The sequence below is a fragment of the Struthio camelus genome, chromosome 3 (assembly GCF_040807025.1).
Source record: "Struthio camelus isolate bStrCam1 chromosome 3, bStrCam1.hap1, whole genome shotgun sequence".
NCBI lineage: Eukaryota > Metazoa > Chordata > Aves > Struthioniformes > Struthionidae > Struthio > Struthio camelus.
In genome coordinates this window covers 108,068,258-108,085,747 of record NC_090944.1, presented here as the reverse complement: position 1 = coordinate 108,085,747, position 17,490 = coordinate 108,068,258, and the positions used below count along the sequence as shown (strand labels likewise).

Genomic DNA, 17,490 nt, shown 5'->3' with positions numbered 1-17,490 from the left:
ATATTAGCAACTTCACACTAAAAACAATTATGATTTCAGTGTTGATGAAATTTTTGCTTTTACATAATGGATTTAGAGTTATTGGAACCTCTTCATCCAGAGACATTCTAATTAGTGTAAAAACTCTATTCCTAAACCCACAAATCAGGTACTCAGATCTATATTTAGCACTCTTAAGTCTAAGTCATTCAGATGTTATTGCACTCCAATCAACATCCTCTGGCATGTCTATCTGCAGCTGTTCCTTTCCACAAATATCTATACAATTCCTCTGTCAGGGGCTTTAATGTGTACATGAAGCTGCAGGAGAGAACAAATGCATCTGCACTTTGGCTGATCCAGTTCAGTCGAACATATCAGCATAAATCAATCTTCCAAGTTCAAACTAATAAACCAGAACCTGTCAGTGTCTACAACAGGCGAACATCCTGTTCTGCCGTCTGCTTAGACGTGGTAACGTTCAGCACTAAACTACGGTAGGAACTACAAGAGAAAGTAGTATATGAACCTGTAGCAGTTTGAATTTGAAATCATTTAGATTCAAAGACAGCCAAAAAAAAAAAGTAATTTCTGGACCCCCCACTTTACCCCTCCAGAGCAGAAGATTAACTTGCAACCTTTATTAGTTAAACTTGGGGAGGGAAAAGAATCAATTAAAGAAATGAATGCAACCCCAACCACCACCATCCGTTTTCTTTTAACTTCAGCTTAGCTCCTAGACAGCTTAAGATACTTTGCGCAGATCAGTATCATTATCAAAGGGGAAAAGAGGATATGAGAAGAAACAGCTTGCCATAGGTCACCTTGTACTGCAGTCCAAAGTCTTAAGCTCAAAAACCTCTGCTCTGGTTACCATTGCAAACCTTTCCCAGAGTAGCTGTACATCTGATCATTTCAGCACTGCTCTATCAAATACCAAGGTTTAACATCTCTTGTTTAGAACTGCTTTTACTGAAGAAAAAAATTAAAAAAAAAAATCACTTCATCACTTAGGTTAGGAAGCAGTCACAGGAAGATATAAAAGGTAGAAATAAAGACTAGTTATCTCAAGCAGGGAAGAAAAGATTTGAAACTAGATCCTGGGACAGTCAGCTAGAGTGCCACAATCGTAGTGCTCAACTGTATTAAAAAAACACAGCTATTTAGTAACACTTTCTCATCATTTGTCATCATCAGCACGTTGACTAACATATTAAAAGGAATACATGTCCAGACATTAAACAACTAAAGGGGCTGGAGAACAGTAAATGCCTACAAGGCTTCCATGTCACCACATCTCCAACACTTGCCAGATGATGCACTTAGTTATGTCTTCAGCCCCCAGAAGACTACTGGTGAAGAATCTCAAGCTCAACAGCTTTGCATAAGATTTCATCCCATTTGTGGACTCCAGTCTTCACCTTTTCCAGCATATGCATTCTAGTAGTTTACAGACATTCCATTTGTAGATCCCTCATTATGCTGGGCACAACAGAAGGTCACTATACACAGAGTTCCCACCTGAAACAGCACAGTCTAAATAAAAAGATGATCACTGAAGCTCTGTTATTGAAACAATTAAGTTACATTTTAAATCCATAACTGGGAGATGCTTATAAAAAAAATCAAGGTCACTTTGAAGAGACATGCTGTACAAACCCAGCTTTTCGATCATATTTTTCCACTAAAAATTCTCTTAAATCTGTTTTAATAAGCAATGAAAGTTTCCTCCATATTTAATTTTTGTTTTGTTGTTTTAAGGTGTTTTACGTAGCTTAAAAATCAAGAAGTGAACTGCAGATTTGCACACATCTTGCATTCATACTGGTTCTAGAATTCAAACCTAGGAAAGCCCACCATATACAAAAATATTAATGTTAACATAAGTAGTACCAGACCAAGCACAGAGCCCAAAACCCATGAGACAGCAGTTCAAGGAGGGCTCCCATAATACCTAAAATAACTCTGACCCAACCAGTACTTCTTAAAACACAAGTCTTTAGGTCAAGTCTATGGCCAAAGGGAGCTTTAAACTTGGGACAATTACTTTAGGAGAAAAGGACTGAGGCTTTTAGTGCTGCTGGATTTTTGCACTAAAAAAAAAAAAAAAAAACACACAACACACTGAAGATGCAGCTTTACCCCTTGAAAGTCAGCTACTGCCATAGTTGCTGCACCCAGTCTCTGGATACTAACTCTTTCCTTTTTATACCACATTGCAAACCCCTAACAGGTAGATCAACAATTCATTATAACACTTCAGATTCTGCAGTCAAATGAAGCTTCCAAAACTGGTCAGCATGTCACCCTTAGAAGGGGAGATGAAATATACTTTGTGTTTGCAGTTGCTTCCAACTGCTGGGGAGGAAACAGATCTGGGGTACTACACCCTTGCAAAGACCCCATTTGAACAGTCAGCAGCTCTACATTGCAGACTGGTAAGGACAGACTGGTAAGGACAGATATATTTGAAGAGGTGTAAAGCCCAAAATTTCATGAGGAATCATCAATGCTAAAGAGAAAAGAAGTCTCTCCCACAATCCTCTCGTCAATGGGTACTACATATTGAACGAGAAACTACCACAACCATGGAAGCCTCAGCATTTAACTGGATTCACTTTCAAATGGACTGGAAGGTTAGGCAGCTAATCATCTGAAACAGCTGTGCCACAGCTGTAGTTAGAAGTACACAAGGAAGAATAAGCACATCTTTCACAAGCTTGCACTGCAACTACAATTTCATTTGTGTTTTCTTGACTCAGCTGGGTATCCTAAGGGGAGCAAAAGAGAGCATCTCATCATATCTAGGTTTTTAAAAGCCAAATCCTCAAGAACAGATTTAAGAAGAGGTTATAAAAATCAGAAAAAGAATAAGTATTATTTTTCATATTTATTTGCAACAGTTTGCTATAGCTAACTCTTCTTAAAGCATGCAAGTCATAGCTGCATGAATTGTAAAACTGACACTCACAAAAAGCCTTGAACAGCATTAGGAAAACCATTTCTAACAGTTACCACTTACCCAGGGCAGGAACAGCATCTCAGCATTAGACACACTAATTCTCTTCAGTTTAAGATACATATGCTGTAAACAAGCTTTGATTTACCCAGAGGTCTTGGGTAAGGACAACTCATATTGTAACACCATCCCATGTGTGCAGCGCTATGCTAGAACAAGTCTTTGCTGCAAGGAGCTTAAAACAGGGTGATGTAGCAGGGAACAGAGATTTAGAAGTAGCTATACATGTTGTACTGTCAGGTTATTGTTTTAGGACAACAGTTCCTAGAATAATCCACAAACTGCTCTAATCAACATGAAAATAACCTCAGCATCTCCAAGACCTTTGATAAGCAACCTTAACATGTCCACTAAGAGCAATTAGCAATTTAAGACACGAGTTGCACAGTAGTAGGAAAGAAAAACTTCACAAAAATAGATTTTTATTCCTCTAATTCATGCCACGGAGTAGCAGATTATGTAAGGCAATCTTGGAGAGGAAGAAAAATACTAAAAAGCCAGGAACTCGCCGGTGGAAGCCCTATGAACATTGCTCCTTTTGCCATACTCTTTCATGAACTGGCAGAGAACACACATTTAACTATGCTGTCATAGTATTTCTGTTACATCTACCACTAAGTAACCAAGCCTCTTATTTTGTGGCATCACTAATAGAAGTAACTTGAACTATTAAATCAACTGGGGCATGCACAGCTGTCCTAAGCATTTATACCATGTTCTCCCATACCACTTATATCCCATTTCCTGGGCAAAACACTTGCCGTTTTAGCATAACATTAAAACCCAGATAGACTTCTCTGAAGTTTCATGAACAATTTGGGCCAGTATCATTGTTAAGCAGCTGCCTCTTTCTTTCCCAAACACTTTTTCTGGTTCACGTACACATCTGCATGATCACACAGTAAACTGTGTTAGGGAATCAATCTTTTATTTCTAGCATGAAGATACAATGAAATAATTGAATCTAGATAGTTTTTCAAGCTGGAAAATGCATCCACAGTGAACTTGGGCTAGGACCAATGAAAGGGTGGGGTGAGGACGTGGACAAAAAAAGCTCAGGACTGCAAGCGTGCTCCCCATAGCAGTCCCTGGAACGCTTAACAATTAACTACTAACTATAACACGTAACTATTTCTTTCTTGTACTTACAAGCATTTGATGAATTCTGCCTCTCAATAGCAGGAACAGAATGGATTAGGAAACCAGATGTGGTGTTACCTATGTCATGGAAAAGTTTTTTTTCCTGAGTTTTGGAAACATGTTTTGACAATATCTGCTTTCAGCATCTTAAAAATTTAAGAGATATGCTTTCATGATTTTAAGTTAGGAATCCAGGGTTAGATTTAAACAGCGCCTTCCATTTTGGAAGGACAAGCCGCTACTCCTTTAAAATATTTTCTATTTTTTAAGTTGTGCAGCTGTTATCCAGAAGTAACCACTCTCTCCATTCTATGGCAAAACATTAAGAGCTAAGCCAACAACGCTAGTTTTTGATGTTTCAGAATAGCTGTAACAAAACTAACCTTAAAATGGCTCTCATTCATGTGTTACATTACTGGACCATAATATAAACACAGGAACAAACCCCTGACAGAACTTTGCTCAATCTAGTAAGAAGATGAACATGCAACATTTCAGCTTCTTTCTCAAAGTTTAATTTTCTTTTCCTCTAATGCACAGCTAAGAAAATTCATAAGACTGGAGAAAGGGAGAGGCAAATTACAAAGTCACTTCATAGCTCCTGCAAAGTAACAAAGAGAAAAGTTAAAGTTGAAATACAAAAAAGCTAGGGCTTTAACATGACTCTTGCACCTCTTCAGTTTCTTAGGCATTTAAGTTAACTAATATGCTTGTTCTGCTGCATATACACATACAAAAACTTTGCACCAAGCCTGCTATTAAATTGTCCAAAAAATACAAGTTGGCACTGTGAAACTAAGACAACCCAGCTTATGTTATCAAGACAAATTATATGACAACAGTATATGGTGGCAATAAACAGGATCATTTCTATGTTAAAATTGTGAACAAGATATACATTGTATTAGAAGTACTCTGGATTGTAGTTATGCTTAAACTCCCCCATACACACGCTATTCATGGCATATAGCATCTGACCTCCCTAAACAACAGTCGAATACAGTGTTCCTGACTGTTATACTTTGTAGTACTAAACCACATACTGCTTTTTTTTTTTTAATTGAAGTTACCACCCACATTTGTGATCATCATTGATGAGTATTTCACTGTAACTACGAAAGAATTAAAGTGTCCCGTTCACATTAACTAAAGCAGCGTTTTCTTTTATGCTATAATTTAGCTGTACTCTGACCAAGACACCAAAAGAATTAAGTCAAAAATGCTCTTGATGTGCTGCAGAATATCTAAGTGAAAGAGCTACTGAACCCTCCAGGTTTTAAAGCAGCAAGTGGAAAAAATAAAGGAACACCAGCGTACATTGTCTGACACTGGACTCTTGGCCTTTGGAACAAGTTTTCCAGCCAACCATCCAATTTGTCCTGCGTTTCTAAAGCCAAGGATGAACTGGCTGATCTCGGCAGTGCTGGGCAAACCCAGAAACAGTGACATCCTTCCATCTCCTCTCTGTTTAATACAATACCTACCCTCCTAGCAACATACAATGAAGATTACTCATTCTTTTCTCTCTACAAAATAAGAGATTCAGAATATCACAAGCATCTCTCTTTTCCTAGAAACTCCTTGTTAAATTACCCTTGCTTATTTTTCTAGTAGCAGGTTATCCAGTGATTTCACACTAAACCAGGTGATAATCATCTTTTCTTGCAAGGTTCATTTATATACATATATATATTTTAATTGTCCTGCAATGGACCATTAAAGTCTGTTCTTTTCTACATCTCTCTCCTTTTCAGTATCTGTTTTGAAGCCTGCAACTGTATACACTACTACTGTATTTCACCAGGCCACCAGTCCAGCTAGATAGGTTTCTGTTTAAGACATACTAACGAAATCAGATACAAATTTATACATTAATTAATCAGTCATAATACATTAGCCCAGCAGCTCTGCAGCAGTTAAAACTAATAAGGAAAGTCATAATTATTTCATAAGCATTTCCAATTCAACTTCAACATTCCTCACATAAAAAACATTCTCATTTCAGTCTTTATCACAACCTGAATCTCCAACACCTCTGAAATAAGAAGACATTTAAGGTTATGTGGTTTTTTTTTAAGCCATCATAACACAACTAGTTTTTATTAAGGCAAGTATAAAAAAAGTCATGCACCTTTTGCTACATTTAATGAAAGTCTGATAATTCTCTTTCTGGTTAAGTGCTTCCCAGCTTCCTTGGTGGATCAGTATTATCGGCATTAGCAGCCATCCTAGCCTCACTGAAAATGATTTAGTTTTGAGGCAGACCCAAACCAAGTTCCATCAACTGAATTCAAGGCCTCATCTGGACAGGGCGAGTTGGTTTGTACCTCTACATAAGCAGACTCTCATCACAGAAATCCAGATGGTAATTAAGGCTGCTACATGTCCGAGTTTCCCCAAGTAGGCCCTCTTTTCCATATAGTAATTTTCTCAGCGCTTACCAGGACAGAGAGAGATGCCTATATTTCTGGAAATGCAGGCCAGTCCCATCGAGCTGCCTTATATTCAGAAATGTTAGAAGACATTTACAGCATGCAAACAGGAAGTTCAACACCCAGTCAGAAATATGGTAGTCTTACTTAACACCATCAAGAGCACTCTCCTTCTGCAGACAGAACATTCCCACACATCACCAAAGCTTAAATCAGCTAAAATTGAATTAGCTGTTTATTGGCCTAGACTTGGGCTGGTTTAGCCTAGCTGACTCCATGTGCCTCACTGGGGCAAAACTACAGCATGTTCCACACCTGTTTTCTTAACACTCCACAGGCACACTCCAGTGCTGCCCACAGCTAGGATGGACTGGGAAGATCTATCCACCAGATGGCATAGCTGGAAAGGTAGGAAAAAAGGTTACTAAAAAAGAGTCAGCACACTGGCTAAAGCTAAAAAGAGCCAATAATCTTTTTGAAAAATGTAATACAGCCAAGGCTGACCCACTACTAAGAATTCTGCAAATACACAGAGGAAATAGACTTAAGACTAATTCACTTTATTCACTTGTGTGGTCACATTAGTTTAAGAGTGTTTTAGCTATGCTTATGGAATTTTGTGTTTCTATGTCCCCTAAATCTTTGAAATTCATTTATGAGTTATTTCTATATCAAATGAGCTCTTACTATCAGCTAAAAGTACCTCCAAGATCAGTCAAGCGTACATCTAAAAGCACCTGCGTGTCTTTCAGTAAAGAAGCATGAATGGGAACTTAAGCCTAGAGGTGGAAAAAGCAAATAAAAAGGAGAAAGCATTGCTATGTTCGGACTCTAAGCATATGCTACTCGCTTTAGTTTTATTTTCTCTGCCTAGAAGCTATTTATAGGGAACCAGTATCTAGCAACCAATTACTAGGCATTACAAAAGAAAGTAAATTCCAAATAAGTTCTTATCATTCTAAGTTCACCACTCAAATAATGAGGAAAAAGCATAAGAACTTTGTTTATGTGAGAATGTGGAAATGAAAAGTTAAGGCATTAATGCATGATGAGTCTCTTGGACTATGGCTCAACTGAGTCTCTCTGAAAATCGTCCCCAGTTTAAACTCCAGTGTTAATGAATGTGGCTTCCAGCACCTGAATGATCTCTTCTAAAATAAGAGCACATTTAGGATAAGCAAGTATTCACATGTATTGAGGGTTAGGAAGATGTTTCCAATGAGTTCTCCCAAGCAGCCTGGTTATAGGCCTCCTCATATTGATAACAAGAAAGAAAGAAAGAAAAAAGAAGAAAGAAGAAAGTACATGCACCCATGGACGGTAAGATGATCCAAGTATGTAATTCTGATCAAAAGGCAAGTTAATGCGTCATATAACCTGAAATGCAAGTGGTCTTGAGCAATAAGGGTAAAAAACAGTTAGAGTAACCTAATTAAGTAAGAGCAAGGACTCATGACAGCTAGTATCACAGCCTAGAAACAGGTGTCCCCAACCAGCAACTCAAGGGCATTAAGGAAGCTTCCTGTCACTGCGGCTTTTGATATGCGTTTGCTACCCTTTGAAGTTTACAAGCAGCAGCAACTGAGAGACAATTGTAGACTGTTGTTTAAAGTCATCCATTTAACATTAAAAGAAGGACTAAATATATTGCATCCCAACATTTCATGAAAATGTATTTTGAATATATTAACGTGCACCTGTATACAGCTCAAAAGCTGCAATTCCTCACTATTTAAGCCAAAGCTGAAGTGAGGGGGAAAGCAGTCAAAAACTTATTTTAAATTAATTGCTCCAGAGCAAGGGTTGATAGAAATTTTTCCAGGTTGTTGGGGGGGGGGGGGAGGAGGGGGAGGGGTGCATACACTGACAGGAGCTTATACTCACTTTACCACAATAAGCCAGCTAAGCAACACCATGAACTCCAGAATGCTAGCCATCCAATTGTACAAAAAACTTCCCTGTGAAGACTAACATTTGGACCACAGCTTAAGCTATAATACACCAGCAGCACAGGAAATAAAAGATGTCAAATGCAAGCAAAGCAAATTCATATATAGTGTATGTATTCTTTTAATAGTTTCTCAAATACAACCTAGAAGAATCTATTCCCTTTCTGAGGCGATGAGATGTTGTAAGAGGCACTCCTATTAGTAGGTGACAAGCAGAGAAGACACATGTCCTGCTTTCCTTAAAAATCTTCCTAATCTCTGCTCAGAGAGAGAGAAACAGACTGAGAAACAGAGACACAGAATTATAAAGAAAGCTTGCTTAAAGCTATGTATGTGCAACTTCTGAAAGATTAAAGTAGTACAGAATAAAAAGTGCAGATTAGGTACTCTGTCATAGCTCAAAAATGTTAGAGATACAGCAACATAAAGCATTTATAGCATGTATGAAAAGCCAGGAATAAGTATTTCCAAACTCTTGCATTAAAAATAAATAAAGCAAGCAGTGTAGCATTTAAGATAACAGACAGTAGCCCAATACAAGTTGCATCCCGAAACACTGGAGAACTACCTATTCTTCAAGCAGTCTATATTTAAATAGCTACACAGATGAGCAAAGAGAAAAAGAGAGGGAACAGTACCCTTCAAAGATTTTTCAAATCTCCTTCTTTTTATAAGGACATACAGATATACGTACACATTTTGAAAGCCTGGGAAAAAAAGTATTAGGAACGCAGTATTTCCTAGGTTACTATGTGGTTTGTCTTGAAAAACTACCTTCATTACTAAGCTGGGTTTCAGGGTCCAGAAAAGTGAGGTTTATCAGTATCAGTGAACAGAGACACACTTTGCTAACTGATGATACCTGCAGGTGTTCTTTGCATTATACTACACTGCATATCTTTCTTAAAGTACAAACATGAGCACAACTGGCCAGAGCCTTATGTATTTTTAAAATACTGATTGTTAATCGTTTAAGTCAATTAGCAGTTTCACTTATAAAAAACATACGATTACCAAAAAGCCACAAAAACTCTGCAGTAACTCAGTTAAACAAAACATTCAGACTTTTTCCTCTCCCAGAACTGCATATGCTTCTTAAACTACTTTCTGAAAGCCTTCTGCTAAGTGATCCGAATATTCAAACACAGCAACCAAATAAGTGGATAATCGTCTCCACCATACTAGGTATTTGTCGAACACGGAATGGAAGACTAACGTGAGGAGAGGTCTGAGACCAGATACTCGAGACATCATTTACACAGAGGAAAAACGTTAGGAATAATTCCTCAGCTTCTCCATAAACTGGAAGGCAGCTAGTTTTCTCCTTATTTTAAAGGAAAGCATGACTGTTTAACACACACACAAAACCCCTCGTAGCTACTAGTCTTGTAAGAGACTAGACTCAGAGCTATCCAGGCACCCGAGAGCAACCTCTGGAGACTGGCCCATAGGCAGGCAGGCAGAGTAACACTCAATCCCTCTGCTTCCCCCGACACCCACACACACGCAACTCCACACCTAATCTTGCTTAGGCATATAATTTTACGCACGGAGGACTAGGAGTATCCTCGCTGAGGAAGGAAAGGAAAAGGCCGCCAACGAGGCTGCCCTAGCTCCCCCCTCACCGGGGCGGCTGCCGCGTGGGAAGAGCGCTTGCAAAGCTTTTTAAAAAATAAAAATAAAAGAAAACAAGAAAGAAAGAAAAGAAAAGAAAAGCCGCCACTTCACCTAGAGCGGGGAGGGCTCCCCCCTCACCCCAGCGCGCCGAGGATGCTTAAAACCCTCTTCCTCCCCTCCCCTCCGAGGGCCCCGAGCCTGGCCCGGCCGCGCCGAGCCCGCTCTCCGCCGCCCCCCGGGGCCGGGTGCGGGGGAGGCGCTGCCGCTGCCCCCGCCGCGGGGCCGCCCCGCCCGCTCCCCCCGCCCCGCGGGCAAGCGGCGGCAGCGGCTCCCCCTGGTGGCGCCGCCACCCGCGCCCCGCGGAGGGCGCAGGCCCGGCGGGCGCCCCGCTCACCTTCCAGCAGGCGGGTGATGAGGCTGTCCACGTTCAGCTCCCCGTCCGCCATTTTGTGGCCACCAGGCTCGGTCCCAGGCGGGGAGAGGGAGGAGCGGAGGGCGCTTCACAGAGGAGGAGCGGGGCGCGCGGGCGGCGGCGAAGACAAGTGGCTTCCCCCCCCCCTCCTCCTCCTCCGACGGTCCCCTGGGGCCGCCCGGCTTCTCCCGCGCTGGCACCCGAAAGCGCCGCTCCCGCTCCCTCAGCGCTAAATGGGGGGGGAAGCGCCTACCCCTCCTCCCCGCGCCTCCTCCCCGCCTCTGAGGCCGCCAGGGCGCATGCGCCTCCTCACCCCTCCCGCCGCCCCGCGCGCCAGCCACCGCGCAGGCGCAGAACGGGCGCGCGGGGGGGGGGTCGGCCAGTGCGCACGCGCGTAGCGTCACAGTCCCTCCCCCCCCTCTCCCCGCCTGCCCGTGGGTTTCCTAGTAACCGGCGGGCGCGCGCCGTGGCCGTTGAGGGTCGGTTGCCGGCCGGCTGCGGTGAAGCAGTGCCCGAGGGTGCGCACGGGCAGACGCGGTCCTCCTCCACCGCTGTCTGGGCTGCCCAGCAGCCCAAGGCAGGCCTCGCCGACCTGCTCCCCCTGGCTCTCGGTCGGCCGCCGTCCGTCCCGTGCAAAGAGCAGGGCGGGGTGGCCTTTCCTGTCAGGGTGCCGGCAGCAGGCCGCCCTGTGGGGGTTAGCCAGCCTCGCCGGCTGCCTCCCAACTGGGTATCCGCTCCGAAGATGTTCTAACGGCTGTAGGGATATTTGGTGCTCCTTGTGATGCCCCACCTCCCCGTGACATGTTACTGCAGGAGAATGTGCTTTACTTTATGCGGAGGTTATGTTTCCAGGCATCAATTACAGGGAGGGAGGAAAAGAAAAAAGCCAAGAAAATGAGTCCTAGTGGGCTGCGTGTAACCTGTGTATCACCCCTTCTGCTGCTGAAACTGCGCCTGTGAAAGCTCACAGTTTATTTTTAAAGAAGTCCATCAGAACTGGAATGATAAGTTGTGCTCTTTGTAGCCACGTTTTAACACAGTTGTCAGGAAGAATCTCCTAACTAATACGGTTTATATTTCATTGTGGCTGGAACTGCTAAAAGTACTTTTTTTTTTTTCTGAAAGAGCATTTCTGAATGATTTCTGAAACCTTTTTTTTTTTTTTTAAGAGGAGTGCTCAAGAGCATGTTAGAGTGCATGCTCTTGTCAATAGATGCTTGCCTAGATGGACAGAATCTAAAAAACAGTTGATGAAAGCTGCTTGTGAACTGGAACAGCAGATTGAAATGTATGCATGCTGACAAAATATAGCCAGCCATCCCTTTTGCCAAAGACATTGCAGATGTTCTAGAAAAATCAGGCCACTTATTTATCTGCCTAAATATAGATGTTGATATAGAAACATCTATCTGAGCTCAAATTCGAATTTTTCCATTGACCTATACAAGCCAGCAAAATCCTCTCAGCTAAAATAATTTCAAAACCTAGTTTTTACTTCATGATTAGGACAAGATGTATATGAGCAAAATGTAAGTAATTAGGACAAGGCGAGACAATGATTAGGCGTCAGATGATGCTAGGTGGCCAGACAGTCCGGTAGTAGAATGCTCTTTTGAAATACATAGGCAATAATAAAGTTTTGCTGGATACATTGAAGGAAGAGGAAGAACCTCTGGAAAAAAAAAAAAGAAAGATGTTGCATCCCCATTTGTAGGTAGCATCTATGAAAATGTAATTCCAGCTCATCTGCTGAAACTATATTCTTTTTTATTTTTCAATTTTTCCCAGTAGTGAAAATCTAAATAATGCTTTAAATCTTTCCTTCATTTTTTTGTCAAACTAAGAAAAGTAATTATTCAGCTTTACAAGGGTATTCTTGATATTAGCTATTTTATTGCTGCCAAATTTAATAGATAGGCAGTCCCTCTTGAGTTTTTAAGAATTGTCCCAATTTCATTTCACATAACCAAAACTGCCCTGAAAGTTATTTTAAGCCAACACAAATTCAGGTATAATAATATTATATAGTCATAGAACATTCTGCATTGACAACAGAATGAGAATATGCAATGATCTTTCACTATGGCATAAAGATACAATTTCTTTGTCTCCAAAAACTCCAGAAGATATTAAACTTCGAGATATGTTGAGCAAAACATAATCCCATAATAACTGTTTTTACTAAGCATGTCAGCATGTTCCAGAAACAACTCGGTGGCATATCATAATATCAAAATAATTTAATAAGCAGAGATGCTGTGGAACAGAACACACTGCACAAGGGTTGAAAAAAATAGCTTATTTTTTCCTTTCTGGATTCTGTACCAGTCTCTTAGTTAATTTTACCCTATCACATCATGCCCTTGCGTTCTTGAGGGACTCTGGTAAATACATTAAGTTTGGTTTTCTACTCTATTTCACTGCTTTTCAGTTTTCTCCATATTCTGGAGTGAATGAGGCGTGGCATTATGCTGGGTCATAGGATGAGGAGAGATTGCTCACGCTACTCAAGATACTGGAGGAATGAAACTTCAGGACTCCGTTCAGTTCCTGCCACTGCTGGATCTCAGCTCTCATACCCCGCCAAGGCTTCTTTCCTTCTCCAGTAACTCATGGAATAGGAGCTTTGCTGGATCACAGAGTTCTTCCCCTGCTGTATTTGGATCATGAAAAGGGAGGGTGGCCACCACACTGTGCTGCGTAACTCTGTGTAGTCTGCCCCAACGTGCTTCGGAGCTTGAGCAGGGAAAGGAGTATGAGAGTCTCTTAGCGAATAAAACTCGACAGACCTTGCGTTCTATAATGACATAATTCCATTACAACAAATAGAATTAAAAGATCAGAGAATGAGGCCTGTTTTCTCCTGTGATTCAGAAAGAAATATTTAATGTGGACTGAATGCATTTTCTTTGATCAAGCAGAAATGTTAAGTAATTTTTGACATAATAGCATACACAGATACAGACCAAAGATATCTAAGTGGTGATTTAAGTAGCAGGAGAAGCTTGAACGTTGCTGATGCCTTTGGCAAACTCTCCTAAATAATGCTCATCTTTCTAAACTTCCTTTCAGTTATTTTGAAATTTCCTCTTGTGTCCACAAACATGGCTTTGCTTCTAACTTTCCCCCGCTCAGTCTCAGTGCCATTTACCCTAAATACCCTGTGTGTCAACTCTCCTCTCCTTACCCACCTGCTGTCTTGAGGTGTGCTTTAATTTGCAGTGGCGTTCTGTAGCATTTTCAAGACTTGAAGGACAGAGATTTCCAAAGGTGGTAAAAAATTGTATGTTAGTGTCATTCTCAAAAATGGGGCTCTCAGAACGAGTTCTCACTTGCTCTGCTATCAAGGCTGTTGCATCCTCAACTACAGAACACGGTTTCAGTATCTCTGATGTTATCTGCTCTTTCCTAGTAACCTTACATTGCTTCAGCCGGTATGTCCCATTACTAATGGCACCGACTACATGCTCTTTTAAGTTACTTGCTGTGCCATTGTAACTGCGTTTTTCAAAAATCATGGCCCCAGCTACATTGCCCTCCTAGCTCTGTCATGAATTATCTTACAGAAAACACACAGCAGCACTTTACAGCGTTATTCAAGCACTATGGCTTGCTTCTAAACTGTTGTATCACTTTTGCTGAGTGTATCTTAGGGCTGACTACAGCTTTTACGCAGATGGGAGGAGGAAGCAGGGAGAAGCAATATGGCCTGTGGTTAGTTTTCCGGCATGTAATTAGGAGCATGTTCTCACTGGGCAGTGGTAGCTGGAGCAGTGCTTCCTTCTCAGTCTCTGTGTTTGTCCAGTAACCAAGCCACTGCAAGCGGATTTTGAGCACCTAGCTCAGTTTCCCACTTGATTTAGTAATCAGAATCAGCAAAAAAGCTGTGTACTTCCTTAGGACAATTTATGTACACAATGTTCACGGACGTTTCTTTGGACAGAAATGGTAAGAAACTGCATCAAGGTAATCTCAGAATATGCAAAGACTGCAGATGAATTATCACTATTTTCTTCCAAAAGTTTAGATTCAGAGACAAGTGCAGAAAACCAATCAGATTCTGCTCTTTAGCATTCTGTGTCTCTTTTTTCTTGCTCAGTATTTGCACTAAAGCTGGGTAGATAATAGGTTTCTTTATATATTCAGAAAGCTTTTTAAAAAAATATTACTGCTCCAGACTGAGCTGAAACAGAGATTTTATCAAGTTTCCTGAGAAATTAGAGAGGAAGGAAAACAAACCCAAAATAACCAGTGGTTTGAATTTGCAGGCAGTTACCTAGGATGTGAGAAACTCTTCTCTGAACTGTTGCATCCTAGGCAGGTCTCCCGTTATCCCTTTTTGAACTGCCACACTTGGTATAAATAGCTCAATACCTGTTGGAGCGAGGACCTGAGTTTGGATCTGTTATGCATCAGATGCATGCCGTAATCATTCAGCTATAGTGCTGATCCATCTCTCTTGATGTAGCTGTTACAGTTTGTATAAATAATTAAATATTAATAGAACAAAAGAGAGGCTATTATTAAAGTAATACACTGCAAATATTCTACTTACATTTTACACTTACTCTTTCCACTTCAAACAGCTAATAGGAAACTCAGATGCAGATGCTCCAGATTCTTGTCATACATTTGCTCATGATTACCTCGGCAACTTTAGTGAGCTCTCAGCTTTAATTCCCACATTTATAAATGCCAATAATAACACATGCGAACCTCTTCAATAACACATGCGAACCTCTTCAAGGAGTCAAGAGCCATAACTGAATTATTTGAAAAACGTTACGAGATCTTCAGTTGATATACAAATTTGTCTACTATAATCATCATAGCTTCAGTCATGATATTTTTTGGAGAAGAAGAATTTTTTGTAAGTTAGCACTACTCCTTGATTCCTGTGAATGCCATATGTCCTGTTTGCCTTTAAAGCATACTCCAAAGGCGGGGTAGGTCTAGACGTTACATTATTTTCTCTTGAATTAAAACAAGAAAAGAGACTGTTGCTGTCAAGGATCAGCAAGGAAAAAGTTGAAAAAAATAGAATGAAAATTCAACCCAGTGAATATCATTTAAGAAAGTCTCATGCTGAAAAGAGCAGCTACCCCTGCCCTGTCCCAGTACTTCTCAAACAGGTTGTAGAAACGCACCACCTTGAAGACATGGTAGAGAGTTTCCCAGGAACCCCATAGAAACCAGGACAAGGTAAGGTGTATACCGTGGTACATATCACAGATTACATCATCTGTCAGCGTCAGAACTATTTAAAAGTGTGAAGATTTTTTTTTAATTATTTTTATTAGCATATGATACAATCTCGGTTCCTCTGTCAGCCTGTCCTACTGCCCACAAACTATTAGAAATACACAACACCTGCTGTGGTGTTACTGCCTAAGCGAGGAAGCGGGAAGGACTTTTGAAGCAAAACAAAGGCAAATAATTTGGGCCTGCAGAATCGGCAGATTTCAAGTTTCTGGAATGTCAATCAAGCTTACTATTCCTTTGCTTTGGAAGAAAAAAATGTTCATATCCTCCTGTTTCCCGGGAAGCAACAGCTGTGAAAACTGAAACGTCTGCCTCCATTTTCCTAAGTAAACACAGGAATATTTAGTTTCAGCAAAAACAGATGGTTTTGCCCTGAGAGTACGCTGGCATTTGACACTAGCAGCCAGAGTTTCGCAGCTATAAAACGTATGCAGAGCATTATAAGGAACTCTTTTAAGCTCAGGGACTCAACACAAGAAGTATAAGCTATGAGGGTAATAGTAACACTCATAAAAACAATCTTTATCCGGCAGTCCCAAAATGTTCTCCAAATATTATTAATTAGACTACATAACAGTCCATGAAGTAATTAGATTTTGTTACACCTTTCTCACAGAGGGATAAACTAAACAAGGGAAGGTAAATGAGCTCCTTCAGGTTTTGCAGTGAGTCATGGTCTAGTCTCCAGGACTATGAGCCTGTGTTCTCTGACCATCTACTTTTTTCTTTCTCATGCATCTCTAGCGTGTCCTGTCCTCACCCATATTCCCAGGACATAATTTCTGATTGCAAAGCCATCACTGTTAATAGCACAGTGACAGGATTGTAGCGTATGCAGCAAATATTGCCCTGTTTGGGACATCTGAGCGCTCTGTAGGGAATTTATAATATGCTGAAGAGATTTGTGAACAACCCTCAAACCTCTTGCTAATGGCAGTTGCAATGGGTATTAACGATCTGAAGATGTCTAGTTATTTGGTGGTTTTTACTGATTCATATTGTTATTGCTTAACATAACTCTGTACCGATAAAGCATCTCTTTTCTAGCAGTCCGAAAGTGTTTTACAAACAGTAAATAATTAAACCGTGCAATCTGGATAGGTACACTGGACAACTGGGTGATTAATCTGATTTGCTCAAGGTCAAGCATAGCTTTAAGGGTGAGGCTAAGGGGGGTTTAGACCTCATGGTCACTGATGGGTGCAGCATGTGCTCCCAAGTCAGATCCAAAAACGCTGACTCCCAGTCCTCTGTTGCTTGTAAAAATAGGCTTGGGAAGGATTTCTTATTACTTGTACTTTCAGAGTGAAAAAAAATTGAAAAGCATGCCCTTTTTCTGGATCACTTAATATAACGCATACTTATTGTGCAGCACTAGGTACTCCTTGCAAGTCCCCAAATACAGATGTGAACCCTCTGTGCGTCCTGGCTGCAGGATACAGCATTGGGCTAAGCTGTCTCCCAAGGGTGCTGGTATCCTTCAGTTTCCAGAGAGAAGCCGCGTTATGCTCTGGTTCATCCCGTGGTCTGGGTGACTGAGGGTGTGTCACAGAGCACACCTGCCCTGCAGTTTAGGCAGCGCTATAATTTAATGTACTTCATGATCAGCATTTTAAGAGTTTGAATTTGCTACTTCTACATTATGTAATTACATATGAATAATAATAATAATAATTTAAC

At 41.0% G+C, this 17,490-nt stretch overlaps 1 protein-coding gene across 1 annotated transcript in view; it reads right to left on the bottom strand.

The window, feature by feature from the left end:
* The window catches only part of PPP1CB (protein phosphatase 1 catalytic subunit beta), a 28,460-nt gene extending 17,578 nt beyond the window's left edge, over positions 1-10,882 (bottom strand). Inside the window, exon 1 of the mRNA XM_068939594.1 lies at positions 10,531-10,882. Coding sequence (XP_068795695.1) covers positions 10,531-10,582 — 52 coding nt within the window. The 5' untranslated portion in view covers positions 10,583-10,882. The remainder of the gene's footprint in view (positions 1-10,530) is intronic.
* Positions 10,883-17,490: the final 6,608 nt, after the last annotated feature.